This window comes from Hippopotamus amphibius, chromosome 3 (assembly GCF_030028045.1).
Source record: "Hippopotamus amphibius kiboko isolate mHipAmp2 chromosome 3, mHipAmp2.hap2, whole genome shotgun sequence".
Taxonomy (NCBI): Eukaryota; Metazoa; Chordata; class Mammalia; order Artiodactyla; family Hippopotamidae; genus Hippopotamus; species Hippopotamus amphibius.
In genome coordinates, this window is record NC_080188.1 from 126507889 (window position 1) to 126532882 (window position 24994).

The 24994-nt window shown below is 54.6% G+C and overlaps 3 protein-coding genes and 1 long non-coding RNA gene across 11 annotated transcripts; 2 read left to right on the plus strand and 2 right to left on the minus strand.

Annotated features, from left to right (window-relative positions):
* Nucleotides 1–225: 225 nt before the first annotated feature.
* Nucleotides 226–6087, minus strand: FOSL1 (FOS like 1, AP-1 transcription factor subunit). Of its 3 annotated transcripts, none has more exons than XM_057726650.1 (4): nucleotides 5736–6087; nucleotides 3680–3877; nucleotides 1739–1846; nucleotides 226–1298 (listed from the first exon to the last, which is right to left on the minus strand). In XM_057726650.1, exons 1-4 carry the CDS (start codon nucleotides 5823–5825, stop codon nucleotides 879–881), a joined length of 816 nt encoding a protein of 271 aa, XP_057582633.1. In that variant the 5' UTR covers nucleotides 5826–6087; the 3' UTR covers nucleotides 226–878. The 3 variants fall into 3 exon arrangements, with proteins under 3 accessions (XP_057582633.1, XP_057582634.1, XP_057582635.1); XM_057726651.1 differs by having other exon boundaries at nucleotides 5687–5808; XM_057726652.1 differs by lacking the exon at nucleotides 5736–6087 and adding an exon at nucleotides 4582–4700.
* LOC130848317 (uncharacterized) lies at nucleotides 4909–21571 on the plus strand. Its single transcript, XR_009052599.1, has 3 exons — nucleotides 4909–5450; nucleotides 16386–16483; nucleotides 21443–21571. It is a non-coding gene; the product is annotated as an uncharacterized LOC130848317 (long non-coding RNA).
* On the minus strand, nucleotides 19787–22056 carry C3H11orf68 (chromosome 3 C11orf68 homolog). 2 transcript variants are annotated; one of them, XM_057726642.1, is made up of 2 exons: nucleotides 21901–22056; nucleotides 19787–21192 (listed from the first exon to the last, which is right to left on the minus strand). In XM_057726642.1, exons 1-2 carry the CDS (start codon nucleotides 22020–22022, stop codon nucleotides 20436–20438), a joined length of 879 nt encoding a protein of 292 aa, XP_057582625.1. In that variant the 5' UTR covers nucleotides 22023–22056; the 3' UTR covers nucleotides 19787–20435. The 2 variants fall into 2 exon arrangements, with proteins under 2 accessions (XP_057582625.1, XP_057582626.1); XM_057726643.1 differs by lacking the exon at nucleotides 21901–22056 and adding an exon at nucleotides 21478–21604.
* Nucleotides 22039–24928, plus strand: DRAP1 (DR1 associated protein 1). Of its 5 annotated transcripts, none has more exons than XM_057726646.1 (7): nucleotides 22039–22487; nucleotides 22731–22775; nucleotides 22913–23006; nucleotides 23314–23433; nucleotides 23555–23648; nucleotides 23876–23964; nucleotides 24561–24928. In XM_057726646.1, exons 3-7 carry the CDS (start codon nucleotides 22990–22992, stop codon nucleotides 24907–24909), a joined length of 669 nt encoding a protein of 222 aa, XP_057582629.1. In that variant the 5' UTR covers nucleotides 22039–22487; nucleotides 22731–22775; nucleotides 22913–22989; the 3' UTR covers nucleotides 24910–24928. The 5 variants fall into 5 exon arrangements, with proteins under 5 accessions (XP_057582629.1, XP_057582628.1, XP_057582630.1 ...); XM_057726645.1 differs by having other exon boundaries at nucleotides 22731–22803; nucleotides 24561–24924; XM_057726647.1 differs by lacking the exon at nucleotides 24561–24928 and adding an exon at nucleotides 24313–24531 and having other exon boundaries at nucleotides 22731–22803.
* Nucleotides 24929–24994: the final 66 nt, after the last annotated feature.

Genomic DNA, 24994 nt, shown 5'->3' on the forward strand with positions numbered 1-24994 from the left:
ATCCTCTTGGCTTGGCACCTCAGAGCACTTCTCTTCCTCCTCTCAGCCCTGGAGATGAGGCAGAACAGACATAGCCTCACTTGTCAGATAAGAAAATCAAGGTCCAGAAATACCAAATAATTTGTCCAAGGTCATGTAGAGAGTTGGTGGAGCTGAAATGGGAGCCTAGGGCTTCTGGCTCCGTATCTTCTCCCTTTAGCCTCCGGGTCCAATGAGAGCAGTCTAGAGCTTCAAGCCTTTTATTCCATTTTGGCAGGTTTGTATAAAAATACTCTCTTTAGGAAAATAAATAGCAGTTGCCCACGCTGGGGAGGCTTGGAGCTAACATCTTCTCAGAGCTGGGGACTGCAGGTCAGCTCATCACAGAAACCTCTGGCACCCTCCTGAACTGTTCCATTTAGGAGGGGCTGGCAGAGTGTCCTGGTTCAATAACCTGGTGCTGCTGGCAGTAGGGCTGGGTGAGTTAGTGTTCTAGGCTGGTAGAGTGTCACCTCCTGTCAGGGGTGGGTTGGGTGGATCACAGGAAGAGGGTGATGATGCCTATAGGAGTGATCTGCAGGGGGTTAGGGCTCCAGGGGACCTCTGAGAATCTACAAAGTCCCTTGGGAGCTGCCAGGAATTTTCTCCAACAAATGGGAACTACTCTAGTCTCTGATTTAGTGCAAATTGTGCTAGAGATGCCAGCTCTAGGGAAACAGTGAGCAGCTTTGGTAGCCCTAAGCTGGCTCTACAGGAAGCAAAATATGCTCAGTCTCATCTGGAGGGATGAAGAAGAATCTGCTGGGGTTGGACATGGGATATGGTCCAGGCCAGCTGGACCAGTGGGCAGGGAAATACTGATTCAGGTGGCACCCGCAGGGAGTGGGGGCTGGAGGGCCTCATAAGGCCAGGAGGGTTGGGGAGCCGAGGGGGTCAGAAGAGGGATCCCCACTGCTGCTGCTACTCCTGCGATGGGCTGAGGAACAGGGCTCTGGCGTGCTGGGGTAGGTGAAGACCAAACTGGGGGTGAAAGGAGTCAGGGAGGGTGTGGTCATGAGGGTGGGGGTGTGCAATGCTTCCGGTTCAAGCACAGGCCCTGGGGAAAGGGAGATACGAGGCACAGGGCGGGAGACGGCTGGTGGGCTGCTGGTGCCACTGGTCCCGCCTGTGCCGCTGGTTTCGCTCTCCTTGGCCCCTTCTGGGATTTTGCAGATGGGGCGGTGGGCTTCGAGCACCAGCTCCAGGCGCTCCTTCTGCTTCTGCAGCTCCTCAATCTCTCGCTGCAGCCCGGATTTCTCATCCTCCAGTTTGTCGGTCTCCTGTGGACGATCAGGAGAGGAGTCAAGAAGATGAAGGCTGAATACCTCAGAGCCTCCCGCTGTGGTAGCGATTGGGAGGTTGGGGCGCGAAAGGGGAGGGCCGGTGGCGAGGGAGGGGAGGAGGGGGGAGTAGCCAGCAAGTCAGGACTACAATTCCCATGAGCCCATGGGAAAAAATGGGCACGACTCCCATCAGGCTCGGCAGCATCTTCGAAGGATAATGTCAGCCCCAGCTTCAGCTCTGATCTGTTCAGAGTGAGACGCGCTGCAACTAATACTTAATCACTTTTTCCTCGTCGGAGAGCCTCCGACAGAGAGCTGGGGGAAGGGGACTTCATATACCAGTGCCCCCTGCGGCCCCACGGGCTCTTGGGAACTGGTGGCCCTCTGAGGTTGGGTGGGCCGGGACCTGGGCACCCTCCGCACTCGCGGATGCTCACCGCCTGCAGGAAGTCTGTCAGTTCTTTCCTCCGGTTCCTGCACTTGGCCGCGGCTAGCTTGTTCCTCTCGCGCCTCACTCGACGGCGTTCCTCCTCCTCGGGGCTGATCTGGGGAGGGTAGAGAGAGCAGTGAGGTGGACTCTGTGCTGCTGGCCCAATGGTAAGACCCTGGTAGAGGCCATGGAAGCGCAGGGGCGCCCTCAGCCTGCGCTTTGGGCCTCAGCACCCGGAGCGGTTCCCTGCTTTAGTAAGCTTGGATTAGTCAGATTTCCTCCTTGCACCCAGCTTTTGTCTCCTATGATTCCTCTCAGAATGTCTTCCCCGTCCCTCTACAAACCTTAAACCTCGTTTCCCAGGACTCACCTAAGATCCCTCACCCCACCCCTGACCCTTCCTGGAAGCCTTCTTTCATTCCGCAGCTATAAGTGGCCTTTCCTCCCCTGAGTCTCTGGGACCAGGCCACTCTTTTTCAAAGGACCCTCATTCTTTTCAGTTTCTTGATAACCAAGTCTCCTCTTCCCCAGGGGGCTGTAAGTACTAAGAGGGGGTAATAAGAGCTGCTAAGTAGTTATTTATTGGGAATCTACTCTATGCCAGCTAAGTGCTTTACACAGATTCTTTTTTTTTTTTTTTTTTAAGAACTTTTATTGAGATACAGTTATTTACACAGATTCTTAACCCAACTTTTATGGAAGGAACTGAAGCCCAGGGAAGACGAATAACTTGTTTGTGGTTCCAGAGCAGAAATTAAAATCCACTCACTGTATTTGACATGGAGAAAGAGGCCAGCTGATGGAGACCACCTCCCCTTGAAAGGACACTACTCACAGCTCACAGCCCCAGTCTAGGAGTATCCAGGATCAAAGGGCCACCCTCAGGACATGGCTGAAGGAGGTTCAGGAGCCTGCCTCTGGGGCTTACACCATGGCCCCCTTCCAGCTGGTCACAAAGGCCAGCCATTCTGTTTCTGGGAAAGCCCCCCCCCCCCCCCCCCCCGGCCGGCCAATCACACATCTTTCTCAGAATCCTGACGTCCTCCCCATCCTCTACCCTGCTGTCAGAGCAAGCTCATTAACATGCAGACCTCACCCACTATGGTCTCAGGTACCAAAATGCCCCAGGGAGAGGAAAGAGGAAACACTCCCTTAAAGACCCTCTAGCTCTTATTCATTTATTTTGGCAAGGACTTTATTAGAAGTGGGCGACCAAGAACCCTGGTTTGGGAGGTAAGAGTTCCCAGCTCTCTCAGCTCCTAGCCTTCTCTTAGCTCCTGGTGAGACAGTGTAGTTTGGTGGTTAGGATCTGACTTTAGAATTGGACAGAACTGTCTCATTACTCACTATTTGTGTGATCTTGGGCAAGTGACTACCTTTCTGTGCCTTCATTTCCTTGGCTGTACAATGGGGAAAACCAGAGTTCATTCCCATGAGGGTTTTCATAAGCATTAAACAAGATAGAGAAACTGAGCCTCAGAGAGTAGCTGAAGGGAACCCTCTCCTTTCTGTTCTCTTCCCAGCAACATAGACAGCATAAACCCACCCTCTCCATACCTGTCAGCAGATGGAGACCCTCTACTGTTCACACAACTTTCCACGTATACGCCTTACATGTTCTCGCTGCTATCTCCATTCCTGCTCCTGCCATCCCCTCTTCCTGGAATGTCTTTTCCTTCATCTATCTCTCTATGCAAATCCTACCCATCCTTCTAGGCTAACATGCCTCCACTTCCAGGAAGCCTACCCTGATCCAGAAGTGACTGTTTTGCCCTCTGGGTCTCCCCAGGGGCTCTCATCACGTTCTGTCTTGGCCGATAGTCACCAGTGGGTCTATTCTCCCCATGCCCCTTCCAAGCCTGTGCTCTCCTTCTGGGCAAAAGCTTATGCTCTGCACCTCAGCACCCCCGTGGGCACAAGAACCCGTGCAAATGCCTCTGCTTCTTACCTGTTCACAGGGCCGGCGACGCACCCCTGGAGTTGGGCCCAGGGCCCGGATGACTCCTGGCCGGGGCTGTGGGGGATTGTACTGGGGGTAGGCCAGAGGCCTGGGGTAGCTGCTGGGTCCCAGGAAGTGAGGCTGCACCATCCACTGCAGCTCCTGGCTGCCACTCACAGCGTTGACGCTTGGCACGAAGTGGAACTTCTGAGGGATAAGACATGGAGGACCAGGGATGAGGTCTGTGTGCATTAAGAGGCTTCCAGTAATAAAGTGTGAATTCCAGGCGCTTATCCCAACCATTTCACAAATACTGACTCATATAATTTGTACAACAGTATCTTCATTTTCAAACAGGAAAACAGTTGTCCCTAGACATACAGCCAATAAGTGGGAAGTGGGGTTTGGACCCAGGCAGCCAGGCTCTTACCCACTCCTGCACCCTGCCTGAGTCCCATCTACATAAAGAGGATAATGACAGCCCCTAACTTCGAGGGTGACTGTAAGAATCAGGTGAGAGAATGTGTGTGTGACAGAGCCTGGTAAGTGGCAGGTGCTGAACACACTGGGGCCATGGTGGGCAAGAGCCACTGCTCTAGGTTCAGGCTAGCCCAGTTCTAGTCTTAGCTCAGCCATTTACGGCTGTCAGGGCAAATTATTTAACTGCAATGTGCCTCGGTTTCCTTGTTTTTTAATATTGTCATAGGTGAGGGTTCCAGCATTTCACTGATGCTCACCCTTCAGTAGCTCTGAAATCACAGTTGCGTTGGCAACTTCTTAAAAAAATTAATGGCACAAAATAATGGTGGGTTTTAAAATCAATGGAGTCTTGGATTCTGTGAGGTAAGGTAAATGAGGTGGAAACTGCCCAGCACGATGCAAGACTGCACAGTATGTGCTCCAGGTATTACCTGCCAAGATTCTTTCAGCCAGAAATGTGAAGAATGGGTTGAGATGGGGGCTCAGGGTTCCTGAGAAGAACTGGGTTCAAGCCCTGGGGCTGGGCCCTGGGTGTGGGCGCCCAGCCGTCCGGGAAGCTCCCTCAAGCCCAGGCAAGTCTGGACAGCAGTGTCCCCAGCTCAGCGCTGCGGGCCCAGTGACCCAGTGACCCCAGTTCCGGGCCGAGGTACCGCCGGCGGCATCTCCCGCTCCCGAGGTTGTCCGGGCCCGGGCCGCTCCGGGCCAGGAAGGGAGGGGCGCCCCGGGTGAGTCAGCCACCGTGACTCGGTCGCCGTGACTCGGCGGAACGGACGCCGTTCCTTCCCTCCCTAAGGACACGTGCTCACGGCCCCTCGGCAGGAAATGGGCACCTGCAGCCTCCCGGGTCCCCCCGCCCAGCTCGCAGCGGGCACCATTCGGTGCCGAGAGTCGCGGGCGCGGGAGTTGCCCGCTGCATGGCCCCGCGCACGTCCGGCATCTCGCTGTCTCCACCGGCCTCAACCCGCGAAAGAGACAAGGGCCTGTCTCCCGGAGCCCACCAGGCTCCACTGTGCCGAGATGGGGATGAGGACTTGGCGACGGGGTGGGGAGGGACAAACAAACGGACGGGCACATGGATGATCACAGACAGGCTGCCGAGGATTCCCAGTCTGTCGGGGTGGATCCCGTGCGTGCGGACGACTCCGCCGCGGCTGAGACTCCAGACCTCGGAAATTTAGTCCGATATGGATCAAACCCTCTTCTGACCCTGTCGAGACGAGGACTAACCCCGGACGAGGGGGTCCCCTTCCGACGCAGATGGGACAAAGAAAGTAGCGATGAGCAGGAGGGAGGACAGAAGGTAACGGAGACGGAGGGACAGACAGAGAGCAGACCGAGAGGGGAAGGGGGACGAGCGCGAGAGGGGATGTTCGCAGATGTTTGTTCCTCCCGCCGTGCGCGTTCCGCTGGACTATGGGGGAGACAGAGCCCTTGGACTGCGGAGAATGGGCAGAATATCCGCTGCCGCCGTTCCGAGACCCATTCCCTGCTCCGGTTCCCGATCCCAGTCCCCAGGTGTGCCCGAGCGGCCCGCACCGTCCCAGGAGCTGTCCACCGGGGATCGCAGGCGTCGGGTTCCTCTCACCTGTTGGCCTGTCACCGGGGGCTGCGCCGGGCCGCCGTACGCACCGCCGGCCCCGGAGCTCGGTCCGGGTTCCCTGTAGTCTCGGAACATGCCCTGGGCTGGCTGCTCTGTGGGGTCCGCGTCGGCGGCTTCGGTTCTGACTCACTCGCTCCTCGCGGCGTCTTTTCTTTTTATGAATGAAAAGTCCTCGGGCTGAACCACTTCCACTGGGGGGTGGGGGGGAAGAGCAGGCGTTTCGCTGAGGCTCTGGTCACCTCGGGGCCCCACCTCTCCAGACGCGCCGCCTTTTGTCAGTCCGCTCTGAACTTTTCGTCGCCTCCTACGGCCCAGTAGCCGACTTTTGTGGGGGAAAGGGGCGGACTTGGCGGCCCCCGGTGACAGCGGCGGGTCCGCCCCCTCTGACGTAGCTGCCCATACATGGTGCAATTTCCTCGCCGCGCCCAGGTGGAGCGCAGGATTCCCCCGCGGATTTACGCACCTGAGAGCAGCCTGGAGCCCAGCCCCGCCCCGCCTAGCCCTGCCCAGCCCCCCAGCGCACACCTAGACCCCCGCCGTCCGACTGCAGAGCCCTCTGACTGCTTGGTCTGGCCTCAGTGTTTGCATCCGTAACATGGGACGAAGTAATCACAGCGCGACCTTGCGTGGGAAGTTGGAATGAAGAATGCGAAAGGGTCTGGAAACCGTAAATGGGATTATAAATGTGATTGATATTATTATTACTATTGTTATTATCATAATCACCAGCATTATCAGCATTATTTCATGCCAGGAACCGTGCTACTGCCACCCAAGTCATGGCATGAGGCCTTTTCACTGGCGTTAAGGTTCAGGTATAGTAAAAAGTGAATAAATGACAAACCAGGGTTACAAAAATGGTGTATACTTTAAATACTTACAATAACATGTTAATGCTTTGAACTACCCACAAATACAATGCAATATAATTGCACTACTCACAGGACAATTTCAGGAGCTGTAACAAATTTTAATTCAGAGCGCCTTATAAGCAGTGAGAGCCTGTGATAGGACACAGTCGTCCTGGGGTCTGATAAACGCCATCTTTTTTAAATAGTGTAACTGCTCTTCCAGGACTGTGTAGTCCCCAGCCTTGTTTGGAGATTATGTCAAAAGTCTGTGTGAATGTGAGGCCGGGAGCAAATGTCAACAACCAAAGACCAATAACCCTGGGAGGTAGGTGCCGTTATCATCCCCCTGTAACAAATGGGGAAACTGAGGCTGATAGATGTTGAAATGAGGTACCTAAGATCACTAAGCCAGTGGCTGAAACAGGTTGCCAAACAGGGCTGTGGGAGCTCCAAGCCCAGGCTCAGGCAAGAGTTTTCAAAGCCCTCACAGATGTCTTTTCACACATGCAGAATATCAATGCTGAGAGAATCACACCAAAGCTGCTTCTTTGCCTCTTCCCATTCTACAAATGAAGAAACTGAGGCCCGGAGAGAGTAAGAAACTGCCAGTGTCACACAACTACAGAGAGAGACAGCTGGGCTCTCCTGCTTTCCACTGGCACCTCCTTTTGATCAGCTCCAGTTTTGTCCTCAGGGAAGGAAGATTTCAGGAAGGTGGGGACCTGGGCTGCCTTCCTTGGGGACAGAGGCCAGGATCAGTGTATGCATTCAGGACTTAGAGCCAAGAGGCCAGCTTGGCCCTTGGCTTCCAGTCCCAGAGCTACCATTTTCTGTCTCTGTTACGCTGGGCGGGTCACCTTCCTTCTGAGCCCCACTCCCAATGGGAATAATTGAGCCTCCTGCTGACCTCATGGGGTTGCTGTGGGATCAAATGAGATCACAAATGTGAAAGTGCTTTGTAAGCTGTAAAGTGATGTGCCCTCAGAAGGTGGTTGCCAGCCTGGTGTCTCTCCCTTGCCCTTATTCTACTCAATGCCTGTCATTCCCTAAAAAGAAAAGAAACCACCAGCAGTTTACCAGAATGAGAAATATATGGGTGTGTGGTTGTGTGTGTCTGCACGCGAGCATGTGTGTGCGTGAGAGAGAGAGAGAGAGAGATTTTTGAGGCACTGTGATTCTGTGATTCATGGAAAAGAACATGTCTGCTGGAATCAGACAAGCCTGAGTTCTGAATTCGGATTCTGGTGAGGCTGCTCACTAGCTGTGGGCTGTGGAAGAGGTGCCCAGTCTCTCAGAACCTCATCTGTAAAAGGAAGACATAATGATATCTCAGGGGTGTTGGAGACTAGATCTAAAATAATGTCACATGGTTCATACAGCATATAGTAAGAACTTTACAAATAGCAAAAATAAATACATGTTAGTAAAAAGCCCCAGGGGTGGGAGCTTTGGGGGCTCTGATCACATGCTAAGGTGCTCATGTGCACACGCACACACTCACTGATATCTGAACTCTTTGGCTGAGCCCAAGCAGAACAGGTCAGAGTGACACGGGCAGCCAGGTGGTGACATGTGCGAGGCCTAACACAGGTCAGCCTTGACTGCATTTGTCTGCTGGCTGCAGAAACACCAGCCTTCCCTCTCTCCCCAAGCAGCCTGGGACAGTGACTGAGCAGGGGCTCAGGGGTGTGTGTGTGTGTGTGTGTGTGTGTGTGTGTGTGTGTGAGATTACATGACTCTGAAAGTCCCTTCCTGCTCTAACCGTCAATCGAGCCACAGGAGGTCCTTTCAGAGGCAGCACATTCCAAGCTCCTCAGTCACTAACTCCCGCCTCGTGGCTGCAGGAACGTTGCTGGCCCCTGACCTCACTAGCTCCCACCCAGGGAGGCCTGGCGAGAATCCCAGGGGGCCACAGTGATTTCAGGAGTCTGGGGGCTGGGAGGTCTGAAAGTCCCAGGCATTGTCCCTTGGCAGCTGTGTGAGCCTCGCTCAATCCCTTTCCCTCTCTGAGCCCCAACAATCCCCACCTTCTTGGGCTGCAATGAGGCAAAAGGAGGCAGTGTATGAGTGTGCTTTGCACCCAGTAGGTTCTGTCCCCCAGGGCATTGGAGGTGATGTTTATGTTTTCCAGTTTCCATTCACTTTCTACATTGACATTTATTTATTTTTAAAATTGAGGTGACATTCACATAGCGTGCAATTAGCCATTTTAAAGTGTACACTTCAATGGGATTTTGTGCATTCACGATGTTGTGCAACCACAACTTCTCTCTAGTTTCAAAACTTTTAAATCATCCCAGAAAAACACTCCGTATGCATTAAGTAAGCACTCCCAATTCTCCCTTCCTTCCATGCCCTGATAACCACTAATCTGCTTTCTATCTGTACAGATTTACCTGATCTGGACACTTCATGTAAGTGGAATTATACAATTTGTGACCTTTTGTGGCTGCTTTCTTTTGCTTAGCATAATGTTTTCGAGGCTCATCAATGTTGTAGCTTGTATCAACACCTCTTTCCTTTTTATGGCTGAATACTATTCAGTTGTATGGCTCTACCACTATTTATTCTTTCATCATTTGATGGACATTGGGTTGTTTTTACTTTTTGGCCATTATCAATAATGCTTCTGTGGACATTGTGTACAAGCTTCTGTGTGCACATATGTCCCCCTTTATCTTGGACATATACCTAACAGTGGAATTACTAGGTTATATGATAACTGTCTGTGTAATCTTGTGAGGGACTGCCAGACTGTTTTACAAAGTGGTTGTACCCTTTTACATTCCTACCAGCAGTGTGCCTGAGGGTTCTAATTTCTCGACACTTAATACTACTTGTTGATAAGTGCCAACACGTTATTTTCCATTTTTAAAACACATTCCAGAGGGTGTGAAGTGGTATTTCATTGTTTCTTGATTTGCATTTCCTTAATAACCAACCATGTTCCTTAATGACCAATAAACATCTCCTCCTGTGCTTGTTGGCCATTTGTATATATTTTCTGCACAAGTGTCTATTTAAGTCCTTTGCCCATTTTTAATTAGATTGTTTCTTTTTGTTGTTGTTGAATTATACCATTTCTTTACGTATTCTGGCTACCAAACAGTTATCAGATATATGATTTGCAAATATTTTCTCCCATTCTGTAGGTTGTCTTTTCACATTCTTCATAATGTCCTTTGGTGCACAAAAGTTTTTATAGTTTTTTTTGAAGTCCAGTTTATCTATTTTTCTTTTTGTTGCTCATGCTTCCAGAGTCCAATCTAAGAATCCATTGCCCGGACTTCCCTGGTGGTCCAGTGATTAAGGCTCCGCGATCCCAGTGCTGGGGGCCTGAGTTCAATTCCTGGTCAGGGAACTAGATCTCGCATGCGTCAGCTAAGACCTGGTGCAGCCAGTTAAACAAATACAAACAAAACAGCAACAAAACAACAACAACAAAAGAATCCATTGCCAAATTTGAGGTCATGAACATTCACCCCTATGTTTTCTTCTAATAGTTTTATAATTTTGATTCTTATATTTAGGTTGTTGATAAAATTGAAGTTTAAAATACATGAAGTAAAGTGTAATCATCTATGTTCAGGTCAATGATTTTTTACATGTATGTAAACGCATGGGCTACCACCCTGATCAAGGTGTAGGATATTTCCAACAACCCAGAACCTCTTTTTGCCTCCTCCCAGTCACCATTCCCCACCCACAGGTAATCACTGTTCTGACTTCCGTCATCATAGATAAGTTTTGTCTGTACTTTTTTTCTAATAATTTAAATTTTTAAAAAAATTATTTATTTATTTATGGCTGTGTTAGGTCTTCTTTGCTGCACGAAGGCTTTCTCTAGTTGTGGAGAGCGGGGGGCTACTCTTCACTGAGGTGTGCAGGCTTCTCATTGCGGTGGCTTCTCTTGTTGTGGAGCACAGGCTCTAGGCTCGAGGGCTTCAGTAGTTGTGGCTCACAGGCTCTAGAGCGCAGGCTCAGTAGTTGTGGCACATGGGCTTAGTTGCTCTGAGGCATGTAGGATCTTCCCAGGCCAGGGATAGAATCCATGTCCCCTGCCTTGGCAGGTGGATTCTTAACCACTGTGCCACCAGGGAAGTCCCTTGCCTGTACTTGAACTTCATGTAAATGGAAACATACAGCACGTACTCTCTTGGGTCTGGCTTTTTTTTTTGCCACGTCATGCGGCATGTGGGATCCTGGTTCCCTGACCAGTGATTGAACGCACACCTCCTGCATTGGAAGTGCACAGTCTTAACCAGTGAACCACCAGGGAAGTCTGGGTCTGGCTTCTTTTACTTAGCATGTCTGAGGGATTCGTCTACATTGTTGGGTGAAGCAGTAGCTTGGTCTTTTCCATTACTGTGTAGCGTTTCATTGCACAGATATCCCATAATCACTCTCTCCATCCTCCTGCTGATGATAATGGGGGCTCTCTGAGTTTGGGGCTCTTATGATTAAGACTGCTGTGAGCATTGTTTTTTTGTTTTTTAAAGGATCTTAGTTCCCCAACCAGGATTGAACCCATGTCCCCTGCAGTGGAAGTGTGGAGTCCTAACCACTGGGACTACTAGGGAATTCCTTCGTGAGCATTCTTGATATGTCCTTTGATGGCCTCTTGGATATGTGCCCAGGGTTGGATTTGTGGGTCATAAGGTACCCATATGTTTGGCTTTGATTCTCTCCAACAGTTCTCCATCCCACCAGCAATGGGTCAGTATTCCAGTCTCCCCATATCTGGAGGTGACATTTCAGTTCACTTCAACAGAGATTTCTTTCCCTTGGTCCTGGTCCCCTCCTGTCTGTCCTGGACACTCTCCACAGCCTCCAGCTTGCTCCCTCCCCTCCACCTCCCACCCAGCAGCCTGAGGAATTTTTAAAATTCTGACAATGTTCACAGAAGAATCTTTTACAATTCTGACCATTTCGCCCTCAGATTTGGACCCTTCCCAGCCATGGAGCATTTCAAATTGCTACACAGGAGGGTCTGAGGTCTGAGAAGGGATGGGGTCAGGATGCTCGACACATTCTGTGTTCTTTTAGGTTGTGTGTTGATTGGGGGACTTGGAGGGGCAAGAGGGTCACACTAGTGGTTCACACTCATGTAGCTCTTATGAACAAGGCACTGTTCAAAGTAATTCATTAATCCTCACAACAACCTTGTAGAGACAGATAATAATGTCATACCCATTTTACAGATTAGGAAATGGAGGCATAGAGAAATTAAGCAATTTGCTAAAAGCCACACAGCAAGGAAATTGTAGAGCCAGGATTTGAACCTAAGCAGTCAGTCTCCAGAGCCTGAGCTCCTCACTGACTTATTGGTCTGTCCTTTGAAAACTGCCAGAATCCTTAACGTGGTATCCCAGGCCCTTCCAGGTGTGGGCCACCTGCCCATAACTCCCTCCCTAGTTACTCTGTCTGCTCCAGGCTTACTCCTGGACTGAGCTTCTCACCTTCACACAGGTTGTTCCTTCCGCCCAGGTTGTCCTCCCTCGTGCCCTTGACTGGCCAACTTTCATCCCAAAGGTCTCAGTTTCCCCACCACTTCCTCAGGAGGCCTTCCATGGGTCCTTAACCTACATTAAATCCCTCATGCAATAGAGTCCCTTAGCACTATGCAGGCTATTACATTTCTTAACCTGCTCAGAATAATTTGTAAAGATTGCTGTGTTTGGGGAGACTATATATATACATATGGTGTGTGTATCTGTGTCTGTGTATATGGAAAAGAAAAAAATTATTTTATTTTTTTTAAATAATTTTTTAATGGTTTATTTATTTATATTTGGCTGTGTTGGCTCTTTTGATGTGCATGGGCTTTCTCTAGTTGCGGTGGGTCGGGGCTCCTCTTCATTGCCATGCTCGGGCTTCTCATTGCTGTGGCTTCTCTTGTTGCAGATCACAGGCTCTAGGTGCATGGGCTTCAGTAGTTGTGGCACAGGGGCTCAGTAGTTGTGGTGCATGGGCTTAGTTGCTCTGCAGCATGTAGGATCTTCCCAGGCCAGGGATCCAACCTGTGTCCCCTGTATTGACAGGCAGATTCTTAACCACTGCACCACCAGGGAAGTTCCAAATTTTAAAACGTGATTTTTATTTTTTACTTTGCCTTATGTTTTTAAATTTTTCATTGCATTTGTTGTTCGACTAGGTAATACATTTACACACCTCAAGATCCAGAAGCTACACAAGGGTACACAGTGAAAAGCCTCCCTCTCTGTTGTATTCAGACTCTTTCGTATCTTTTTACCCAGAAGTTAGCCTGCTGTATACCCTGTTTTGCTCCTTGCTTTTTTGTTTTCTCCTATCTTGGAAATCCTACCACTGAGTATATATAGACCTGCCCCATTAAACAAAAATCTACTTCATTGAAGTATATTTTACACTCAATAAAATTTACATTTTAAAAAATATGCTGGTCTTATGTTTGACCATTTGGATTCACACATGTAAGCACGTTCCAATCAAGATATAGAACATTTCCACCTGCCAGAAATTTTTCTGCTGCCCCTTTGCAGTCAATCCTCCCTACTCAGGGAGTCACTTATCTCGGGTCTATCACAGTAGATCAGTTTTGTCTCTTCTCGATTTTCACATCAGTGGAATCATACAGTGTGTGCGCTTTTGTGTCTGGTTTCCGTCTCTCACCATCATGTCTGTGAGATTCATCCAGGTTGTGGGTAGCAGTAGTTTACTTTTTTTGATTGCTGAGTCTGGTCCCATTGCATGATGGACAAGTTTATCTGTTCTCCTGAATTAACAAAGTTTTTTGTTTTTGTTTTTTAACTTTCAGTTTTTTATTTTATTTTATTTTATTTTTTATTTATTATTATTTTTTGGGGGGAGCTGCGTTGGGTCTTCATTGGTGCATGTGGGCTTTTTCTAGTTGTGGCGAGTGGGGGCTACTCAGTTGTGATGCGTTGGCTTCTCAGTGTGGTGGCTTCTCTTGTTGAGAAGCATGGGCTCTAGGTGGGTGAGATTCAGTAGTTGTGGCTTGCAGGCTCTAGAATACAGGCTCAGTAGTTGTGGCACATGGGCTTAGCTGCTCTGTGGCATGTGGGATCTTCCTGGACCAGGCATTGAACCCGTTTCCCCTGCATTGGCAAGTGGATTCTTAACCACTGTGCCACCAGGGAAGCCACAACAGAGTCAAAATTGAACGGATCCAGCAGTGGGGGGAGATAGGGAAGTAGACTTGAACCTGGCCGCTGAGGCGTTTACAGCCCAGAACAGCGATCGACCGCTGAGGAAAACAGCACTGATAGTAGGTAGGCCGTGCTGGGGCCAGGAGCTGGAGAGCACCAGCGGCATTCCAGGAGCCCCCAGGAAGGAGGGACGCTTTCCTACTGTGAGGGTAAGGGGAGCAGTCTTCCTGGCCGAGGGTTATTTGAAGACGAGGGAGACATGTCTGGATTTGGAGTCAGGGGTTTTACAAAGGTCCAGGGATGGGGGGAGGCAAGGCCTTGGTCCCTGCGGTCCAGGGCATGTGGTAGAACGTGTGTTGGGAGCAAGACAGGGAAGGTGGGCTGAGTGAAGACCTAAGCTAGGGCCCTTGAGTGCCATGTGAGGGGCTTGACTTGGGCTGGAAGACAAGGGGACCCCTGAGTGCTGTTTGAACAGGGAAGGGACCCGTGCTCACTTTACTGAGGCTGGAATCTAGGAAGGAGGGGGCTGGTGTCCCTTATGGGAAGGTCTTCTGGCCCTTGAGGTTGGAGGGAGCCATTTGCTGGCGCTCGGGGTGAGGAAGGGGTGGGGTGAGGGGAGGGCTGGGCTGCTGCGTCCAGGGCCTGGGTATCACCCTCCTCATTCCCCAGATGCCACTGAGCACCAGTCCCTCTGCTGTCCTTTGAGCCTGATGCCACCCTGCTCTGATGGCAGTCCTGTCCACATGAAGCAGAGGAGGACCTGAGGTTCCAGAGAGGGGTAGGAACGGGGCTAAAGGGCTACAGGGAGACAGAGGCAGGGCTGCCACCTCCCACTCCTTCCCTGGGGTCTCCCCCAGCCACCTCTCCATCCCAGGGCATTGGAGAGCGTGTTAACAACATGGTCCCAGCTCTGACTGCACCTCTGATTTGTTATGGAACCTCAGGCCAGTCCTTCTCCCCCGGGAGCCTCAGTTTCCCCTTCTTGCAGATTAGTGATTTACACACTTTGATCCCTAAAACCAGAGGTTTCAGCAGAGGTGCACTGCGGGGAGGGGCCGGGCAGATGAGGCCTGCATCCCTGCTCCAACCAGGACGGCTGAGGGAGGCAGGAGGGCATACCAACGTGAGTTCTGGAGTTGGATGGCCTGGGTTTGAGTCCTGGCTGTGTGACCTGGGCCATTGTCTTAAATTCTTTATGCCTCAAGTTCCTCATTTGTGTAAAAGAGATGATCATGCTTGTTCCAGCTCTTCAGGAGATTGTTGGGGGAATAAATGAGATCAAGTGTGGGTGGTGCTTAGCTCGGGACTGGTACAGTAAGAGATCAATACACGTGAGTGAGAGTTTTCTTGCTGTTACGTTTTGTGCCCTCTGGACCATTTCCTCTGAATGCAGGCCATCAAGGGCTCTGCTGGTGGTACCCATGATGGCTCTGCCCGCTCAGCCTGGCCCCTCAGGTTTCTTAGGGTAGCTCCTGTTCCCTGCAGACCCAGGCCCAGGGAAGTCAGAGCCTGTCGCTCAGTTCTTGGGCTCTCCGACCCTCCCAGACCTGAGGCTTCCCCCCACCTCCGGATTCTGGGCTCTGAGTGCCAGCTCGGGCTGTGGGCCAGGAGGGGGATAAGCGGCTCATCCTGCGATGAAAGGCTGGCGGGCCTGGGCTGGGCTAATAAACTGCCCCACCCTCGCTGGGAGGACCTCCGGGCGCCCGTGTAAACTGAGTCATGGGGGGCGAAGGGGGTGAGTCATCCGGCCTGTGAGTGGGAGCTAGATGGGGCAGAGGTTGTCTGAGTGGGGCCCTGGGCTGCGCTCCACAGAACCACACCCTCCGCTCCCCTCCAGCACCCAGCAGGCCCCTGGCCCAGGGCAGTGGGCGCTGGGCCGGCCGGCAGAGGCACGGGGGCCTGGAGGCTGGACTCTCAGTGTGCACGTGTGTGAGTGTGTGTACGTGCACGAGTGTGTGGTGTCAGGCAAGTGGGGGAGGCAGACAGGAAAGGGAGGCTCTGACTCCGGAGGAAAGGATTGGGGTTTGGAAAGGAGTCAAAGCCCTCCAGAGGAAGATTTTGGCGGGAAGACCTCACTGCCCTCTCCTGGCCTCTGTGGGTTTGGCTGATTATTTTTTTATTCTGCAGGCGCCAGCTCTCTCCCTTTAGCCTGGGAGGAGCCAGGCCCCATGGGTGACCTGCCTTTCCTTTAGGGTCCTCAGGGGCCTGACTTGGGACCTGAGGATAGAAGGTCCCCCAGAAACCACTTCAGACTTCACGCCAGGGAGGTCTCTGCCCTCTGGAGCCAGAGCTGCTCAAGGAGAGGGGGGGGAGTGCCCTGCCGCAGGGGTGTGCACAAGTGCTCTTGGGAGTTGTGGAGAGCCTCCAAAGCGTTTCCAGCCTTGACCGTGGCCAAGTTACTTAACCTCTTTCTGCTCAGTTTACTCCTCAGGAAAATGAGGGCTGTGAGGACCAAAAGGAGCGAATGCGTACAAACTGCTTAGAGTAATGCCTGGAGCAGAGCAGGTCTGCATGCACGTTTGTTCTTGCCATTTGAGCCTCAGTTTTCTCATCTGAAAAATGGGTGAGGCGGAAATGCCTGAGGTGCCCCTTGTCCAGCCGTTGCTTTTGTCTCAGTGCCTGTTGTTATTCCCTAGGAAGCTGCCCTGATGCCCTGCCACCCTGCCCAGCTCTGTTCCTCTGTCCAGCCTGGGGGGTTCTGAAGCCCTGCTGGGAAGCCGGTAATCAAGGAAAGGTGGGTTTGGTGGGTTTCTGGGCTAGGTGCCCTCAGGTTACCCTTCAGCGCCTGGGGGATGCGCGTCAGAGAAATGGGGAGTTTCCCTCCTCAGATGAATCAGCTGTGCCCCAAGCCTGGTCCCTGCCAGGGCCCCTCCCAGTGGGCGGGAGTGGGGCACAGTTGCCCTGCTGGGAAAATCCCCAAAACCTTGCCAAAGCTCTGGCTGAAGCTTTCTCTCGACTCAGCTGTTTCCTGTCCTCCTCAGTTCAGCCCCTAGCCCCAGCTGGAATCAGGGGTCGGATAGAGATTCTCCCCACTCACGGGGCAGCCCCTCGGGAGCCTCCTCTCTGGGGGCTGGGGATTCGCGGTGCGTGGGAGTGGGAGTAGGTGGAGTGGGGGTGTCCTCCTTTTCCTGGCTCAGTCATCCTTCTGTGGTTTTATAAAAGGGAGTAGAGCACAGAGGTTCGTCCAAATTTACCCAGCCTAGCCTTCTCCGGGTCTGGGCTGCTTCCTGACTCCCGTGTGGGAACAGGCCAGCCAAACAGGACAATCCACTGGCAGCCCGAGTGGGTGGCTCTTGGGGAGCCCTTGACCTGGCAGGGGAGCAGTCCCCACTCTAGGCCCGAGAGAACCTCCCTGCTCAGTAGGCTTGGTCACTATACTCTCTGGGCCTCAGTTTCTCCGTCAGTAAAATGGGAATCTTAGTCTTGGCCCAGCCTCTCTCTCAGGTGGTTCTGAGGACTGTACCCGTGTGTTTCACAAATCAGATCTTAAGTCCTTGCTGGAGCTTACCTATCTTTGCAGCCTCCTCCCCACAGCACTTTCATACAGTGGGGGCTCAACAATGCATTGGACCCTCTGGAGCTGGATGACCTGGATTCAAATATTGAACTTTGTAACCTTGAACCAATTACTGAACCTCTCTGGGCCTCAGTTTCCTCTTCTGCAAAATGGCAATAATAATAGAGCTGGGTAAAGCTTAGATAACATAGGTATGCATTTAGCACGGTGCCTGGCTCTTGTTATGAACAGAATGAGGAAACTGAGGCCCAGAGATGGAGGGTGACTTGCATTCAGTCACTCATGTATTCAATCCTGTTTACTCGGCACTTACACTAGGCCAGGTCCTATGCTGAGGACACCCAGGGATAAAGCGCAGCCACTGTCCTTGAGGGGCCTCAGATGCACAGATGAAGGTGGGTGTGTGCTTGTGGGAGCCTGGGGTGAGGATGGATGGAGGAGGGGAAACATCTGAGAGGATGCCACCAGAGCAGGTACCTCGGAGACCTGGAGTCATCCACGGAAGCGGGTGAGGGTCAGGCATACCCGCATGAGAACAGGCTCGAAAGTGAGGAAGGCCAGCGTGTGTACAAGAAAACCACAGGCAGCTCATGGTTCTGGAACAAGGAATAATGAAGCAGGGAGTGGAGGAGATGAGGCTGGAGGGACCAGCAGGGGATGGACTCGAGTCACTAAATCATTCATTCGTTCATTCAATAATTTATGAATAGGTTGCTCTGGCCACACACTGTGCTAGGTCCTCTGGGGACAGGGCTGAAATTCAGGCATTGTTCCTGCCTTCACTGAGCACACAGTCTGTTCCTGCCTTCACTGAGGCACAGTGGCTTAGGGTCCAGCGGGAGATAGATATTAATCCAATGGTTACATAAGTAACTGCTCCATCCTTGCTGCAAGGCAGGTGTTCAAGCAGAAGGAAGAGCCTGAGGCCCAGGGCTGCATGCCAGGGGGTGACAGGAGAGCCAGTTGGCTCCAGCAGGGTGAGCGTGGGCAGAAAGGGGCTCCTGAGGGATGTTGGGGCAGCTGGGGTGGGGGGTGGGGGCGGGCTAGGCCATAACTGGCTCAGGAGAGTGGACTGTACGTTGCAGGCTGTGGGGAGCCACAGAAGGGCTTTGGGTAGCAGACAGACACAGGCTGCTCTGCAGGACACCTGGCAGTGGGGGGAGGGAAAGGGGAATGGGGCAGAGGGGACAAGTTGCAATTGTTTGGGTGAGAGGGTGAGGAAGGGGCTAAAGCAGGGCCGTGAGGATGGAAGACAGGGGATAAGTGTGTGAAATACTTATGGAAGAACCAGGTGGTGTTGACACCACTGGGGCATCTTTGTGGGACCCACGAGGGCCTGGCCAGGACCCCCCCAAGCCTTGGTCCAATTTGGGCACGTGCAAGGCACTGACAGTCTGAGGGGCCCCAGGCTCCAACCTGGAGACCACCCAACCCTGGGGACTTCCCAGGGCTGGGCTGAGGGGGACTCAGCTCTAGGTGCGGAGGAGGCCGGGGAGAGGGCCGAGCCAGCATCTTATGACTCACCTACTTCCACCCAGTCAGCCTGGTGGCATCTCCGCTCCCCTGCTCCAAATTCCAATTTGATGAGGCTGCTGGAGGCTGAGTCAGCTGCGGCACTGCACGAGAGCAGTGTCCCAAAGGGGCTCCCTGCCAGACACTCTGGCCTCCAACCAAGGCCAGGGCCAGGGCCAGGGCCGGGAGGTATTGAGCCAGCTCCCAGAAGCCTCAGCTGAGCCGTGTGGCCCAGGGAGATCGTGTTGAGTGAATGTGCCTGCTGGGTTGCAAAGAGCTGACTGTAGGTGAGGCGGGGACCCCAGTCAGCCTAAGGAGGACTGGGGTGCAAGCCTTAACTCTGCCCAGCTCACTGCATGACCCTGAGGGAACTCTCTCCCCTCTTGGCCTCGATTTTCTTGACCATAAATTGGGCCAAAATCATCTTCTGTTGAGAATTAATCCATATGGAAGTGCTTTGCAAACAGTCCAGCGGCCTCTGTGATGGTCAGGGTGGTGAGAGAGGTGAGTATAAATGGGAGGACTTCCAAGGCTCCTTAAGGTTGTGCAGGTTGTTCACTGCACAAAGATATCCAGCCTGGGTAGCTGAAACCCAACCCATTCTCTGCTCACCAGACCATGTGCCCTGGCCTAGAACTGCCAGGACCAAGGAGGTACCTTTTCTAATGGGCACAAATACATCCTGTGGGCCAGTAATAGCCACTCAGACTCTGCTAGGCCAAGTCCTTGAATTAATGGGAAATCACTGAGAAACTGATTCTGATTCTTGGGATGGAGGGCACACAGAGCTGGCTTTGCAGAGGCTCTCAGAGAGGTTCCCAGCCTTGGCTGTGAGGCATATCTTACTACTGGGCACAGTTGTGTGTGTTTGGGCGGGGGGGTGGTGGTGGGGGGTGGGTGGTGGTGGTGGTGGACAGCCAGGGCAGAGGGGCAGTCTCTTTTGGCCCTGCCTCTCCCCAGTAACCAAAGCAGGTAACCACAACACAGCATTTTAAAAAACACTCAAGACACAGACCCAAGCTGGGTTTTATTGAAATGCCAGGAACAGGCAAGTGACAAGGTAGCCAAAGAAAGGAGGATGGGGTTGCGGGCTATGAGATGGCAGGGAGGGGCAGGCCCTGTGTCCATGGCCCCGGCATCCCCTCTCTCTGCCAGGGGCTGAGTAGGGACAACCATCCAGCCGCCCCCAACAAAATGGCATGCTCAGGCCTGCAGGGCCTCTGCCCCCTGGACTCTGAAGGCCCCAAGGAGAGGGAATGGAAGCACTAGGTTTTCTCTCTTGTCAGGGAGGAAGAGATGGGGAGGAGAGAATGCAGGAGGAGGGGGAGGTACAGCCAGGGATGAGGGTGGCCAAGGAAGGCTCTTCTGCTGGTGTCTGCACCCAGCCCGTGGTCCTGGATGACCAAGGGGAGCAGCAGCGAAGAGAGAGGCTGAGGGTCCGGCCCTCAGGGAGCCAGAGCCTCCAGCCAGTGGGGACTTGAGTCAGCCCTGAATGCACGACAGAAGTTCACAGGGTTCGAAGATGCAGGCAGTTCCTGAGTGGCCTAGTCCTCAGAGCTGGGGATGCTTAGCCTCCTTGGGACAAGGAGGGGGAAGACAGACGGGAGGATCCATCCCTAGCAGGAGGGGCAGAGGGTGGTCTCCCCACCTGGCCCTACTAGGTCAGTTCCACATTGTTGGCACGGTCCAGCACACGGGAGCCACGGGCACTGCCCCCCAACTGGAAACGGCTCTCATACAGAGTGGGGCAGAGGTGCCAGCGGTTGGCCCGGTAGATGCCCAGGTAGGTATAGACGTCAGGCTTGTAGGTGAGCAGACACTTAACACCTGCTGCACGGATGGCTGCATCTGCCTCCAGTACACCCAAGCGGTCCGTGAAGTCGTCTGTATAAACACAGATGACCTGCCGCCCACCCTCCTTGGCCCGTGGGCTCACCTTGGCCACCTGAAGCCGGCCCTCGACCACGGCCCGAGCAATGCCAGCCCAGGCGTGGTCCAGCTTGAACCCAGGTGCCAGGTGTATCAGCCATTTGCCCGAGAGCACCTGGTGGGTGATGGCCAGCTGGCGCAGGGTACCTGGCGTGATGGGCCGCCCGCTGGTCTGCAGAGCCTCCCAGGCTGCCTGCAGGCCCTGCACATCCCCCGAATTGGGGACGTAGCCCTGCCCGTATGCTGCAATCCAGCCCACGGGCTCAGAGTTGGGCGAGCCAGGGTCCCCGTAGCGGGTAACTTGGGATGGTGGGTACTTGGCCAACCAGGCATCCAGCTCCGCGGCAGGTGTGATGCGGGCATCAAACACCAGCCAGGGGTCCATGTCAGCCGCCATGGCCTCTGCAGCCAGGTGCTCAGCAGTGAAGCCATCTTCACGACCACCCGGAGAATCCTCGTCCTCCAGCTCCTCACCTGGTTCCATCCTGCCATAAGGGAACTGAGTTATGGCAGGTCTAAGACAGACCCAACTCGCTGGGCCCTAGCGGGTGCCAGGCACTCAATTAACTGTGTGGCCTTGGGCAAAACTTCACGTCGCTGTGCCTCAGTCGCCTCATCTTTACAACGGATAACAACTGTTCCTGTCTCAAACAGCTGCAGAGAATTAAATACCTGAGATGGAACGAGGGCTGTATCAATGTTGCTAATGTTATTACTTCTCTCCTTGACCTACAGACGAGGAAACTGAAGCTCGGAGAGACGGGACTTACCCAAGGTCACACCTGCAGTGAGTGACAGGGCCGAAATGTGAATTCAGGTGTGGGAGCCGCCGGCCTGGCTACACCTTCCGGCCCTGCCACAGGTTGGCAGCCCTCCCGGGCGCGGGGATTTAAGGGAGGGAGGCAAAGCACACGTTCGCGCAGCATCGCGGCAGGCCCCATGGGGCCAGGCCTCCGGGCGGGCGTTATCCAGCCCATTAAAAGACGAGGACGTTGAAGCCAGAGACGGCAGCGACCGATCCGAGGCCAACGGGGCGGTGCCCGGACTCGAACCCGGGCTTGATAGGGCCTGCTCGGGAGGGCCAGCCTCCCGCCCCGCCGCGCCCGCCGCCATGAGCGCCCACGGCCCGAGCAGCGCCCCCCGTCCCGCCCCGCCCTGCCCTGCCCTGCCTCCTCCCGCCGCCCCGGCGTCACCTCCGGCCTTCGCTGCGCTCTGCGCCGGCCCAGCCCCGGGCCCGGCTCCGCTCCTGCCGGGGCTCTGCGCCGCCGCCGCCGCGCCCCGCCCCCGCCACGGCTGCCGCCGCCGCCGCCGCCATCTTAGTGCCCCGCCGCCTCAACAACAACTTTATAGACAAGCTCAGCACAGGGCGGGGCCGGGAAAGGGGCGGGGCCGTCGGAGGCGGTGCTGACCCCGGGGCGGGGCCGTCGGGGGAACGCGGGGAGGGGCGGGCCTGCGGGGGGCGGAGCTAACGTTCGCTTTTCTGGCCTTGGGGGCGGGCGGGAGTGGCGGTCTTGTCCTGGCCCAACGCGCACCGCCCGGGAGGCTCTAAGGGGAGGGCGCTCCGTCCCTGGGGGCGGAGTCCTGACCGGCGGCGCTAGGACCCTGTGGGGAGCGGCGGGGGCGGAGACGGCGGCACCAGGACCCGGGGGAACCGCGGCAGGCGGGCGACGAGCAGGCCCGGGGGCCCGGAGGCTGCGGGCGGCGGCGCTGGGCCCGGCGCGGCGAGAGAGGCCCCGAGATGCCGAGCAAGAAGAAGAAGTACAACGCGCGGTTCCCGCCGGTGAGCACGTGGCCGGGCCCCGGAGGAGCGGGCTGGGCTCTCGGGGGGCTCCGGCCCAGGCCCGGCTAGGGAGGCGGGCGCATCGCGTTGTTCTGGGGCCCGGACGCCCCGCCCCCTTCCGTGCCCTCTCAGCGTCGGTGCCCCCCGCCCCCTTTCTCCCGGGATGCTCCCTCTCTCTCCCCCACTTAAGCACCCTTTCTGGGACGGAGGCGACGGGGTCCGAGCTCTCTGCCCCCTCCCCAGGCACGGATCAAGAAGATCATGCAGACGGATGAAGAGATTGGGAAGGTGGCGGCGGCTGTGCCTGTCATCATCTGTATCCTGTCGGGGGCTGGTCGGGCTGAGGGAGGTGGGGGAGGCCGGCTGCTCGGGGTCGCTTTGTGTGGGCTGGGACACCACCCCGCGTCCTCCTTGACCCCCCTCAGCTCGGGCGCTCGAGCTTTTCTTGGAGTCCCTGTTGAAGAAGGCCTGCCAAGTGACCCAGTCCCGAAACGCCAAGACCATGACCACATCCCACCTGTGAGTGGCTCTGATCTGGGACGGCCCGGTGGGGGTCCTCCCTCAGCCGTTCACACGCTTAGGGCTTAGGGGAGGCAGTGCCCTGATAGTGCGGCAGGTGGGAGGCTGCTGGGAGATAAGCAAGGCCTCCGAGACGAGTGGGTTTGAACTTGGGAGGAGGGGTTGGGTGTTCTAGCAAAGGTGGGCGTGGGGATGGTTGGGATTGAAATTTTCCAGGCTCCATTCCGCTGACATTCAGAGAACCCCTTGCTGAGGGCCCAGATGGCTGTGCCCCACCTGAGTGCCATCCCCGCCCCATCTCTTCCAGGAAGCAGTGCATTGAGCTGGAGCAGCAGTTTGACTTCTTGAAGGACCTGGTGGCATCAGTGCCTGACATGCAGGGGGACGGGGAAGACAACCACATGGATGGGGACAAGGGTCCCCGCAGGTGGGGAGCCAGGGCCCAGTGTCCAGGCGGGGGATGCCAAGGCCCCTAGGGTTGGTTGTGGCTTGGGGGGTGGCGATGGAGGGGAGAGACCTCTGGGCAGATACACTATACCTTCCTGAAGGGGCCGGAAGCCAGGCAGCAGCAACCGGAAGAATGGTGGGATGGGAAGCAAGGGCAAGGACAAGAAGCTGTCCGGGACGGACTCAGAGCAGGAGGTGAGTGAGGCCCCAGCCCTCTGTCCTGCTCTGCAGGGCGGACAGGGCAGTCTTGCATCAGGCCAAGCCCAGCTGACTGGAGGCCTGGTCCCATCCTCACCTGTGACCTTTTTTGTTTTGGTTTCTTTGTTTATAAGTTGGAGCTACGGAGGTCAACCTCCTGTCCCTGTTTCCCAGTGGTGGGGCCATGCCTTTCTGGTCATTTCTAATTCCTGCCTTGTTCCCAGGATGAGTCTGAGGATACAGATACTGACGGGGAAGAGGAGACACCACAGGCCCCACCCCAGGCCAGCCACCCCCCTGCCCACTTTCAGAGGTAAAATTCAGTGGCACCAAGAGAGGGCCAGCCAACCCCAAGGCTGACTTGTCCCTCCGGGCCTCCCTGGCCACTTGGTTCTGTTGGTTGTGGCAGATTTGGGGGATAGGAGGGGAGGAACTGAGGAGGACTTAAAGGCTGGATACGGTGCTCTCGGAAGGTCCCCTCCCCCTGGGCAGGGCTCTGGGACCTGCCCTAGGTCCTTCCCTTCTCTGGGCTTGGCTCCCTGCTGGTACAGAGGGTGGTGGGCTCCAGGGCTGCCTGTGTGGAAAACTGGGTGGGGCTGAATGGGCACGAATGGGCACCAGAGAGTGGCCTGATCTTTCTTTCCTGCTTTCTGCCCGGCAGCCCCCCGACACCCTTCATGCCCTTCACCTCGACTCTGCCTCTGCCTCCCGCACCCCCCGGCCCCTCAGCACCTGACGCAGAGGATGAAGAGGATTATGACTCCTAGCGCCCTCTGCCCCCCAGGCCCCACCCCCTTTTAGTTGGTTTTAGTTGCTCTGGGGGGAAGAGAAAAGTTAGAACTGTTCTTAAATTTATTAATAAAATAGTAATAAAAGGGAACACCAGTGTCTGTTTCCGTTTTTGTTTAGGGCTTTGTGGCCTTCCCATCCATCCACCTCCTTCCCCACACGGAGCACGGACCAGGAGCCATGGTGGGCTGGGCAGCAGCTGACTGAAGGGAGATGCTGGAGGCCACAGTTCTGCCAGGGCAGGACTAGGGGTGCTGATGGAAGGAAGGCGGGTCAGAGTGGTGGAGGGCCTGAGCCAGCTGGTGCCAGTGCTGCTGGGAGACAGCCTGTCTCATTATGCTGTGTGACCCTGGGCAGGTTCCCACCCTTCTCTGAGTGGCCTCTGCCTGTCTCTCTGATGGAGACCACTCTGCTCACTCTGGGCTGCTGCAGAGGGACAGATGGGACAAGTAACAGGAACAAGTCTTGAAAACTAGAGCTAGGGCCAGTCGTCCTGAAGAGCGTGTAGGGGGTGGGCAGTGGGAGCAGAGGTAGGTGGGGTTGTGGGGGGCCTC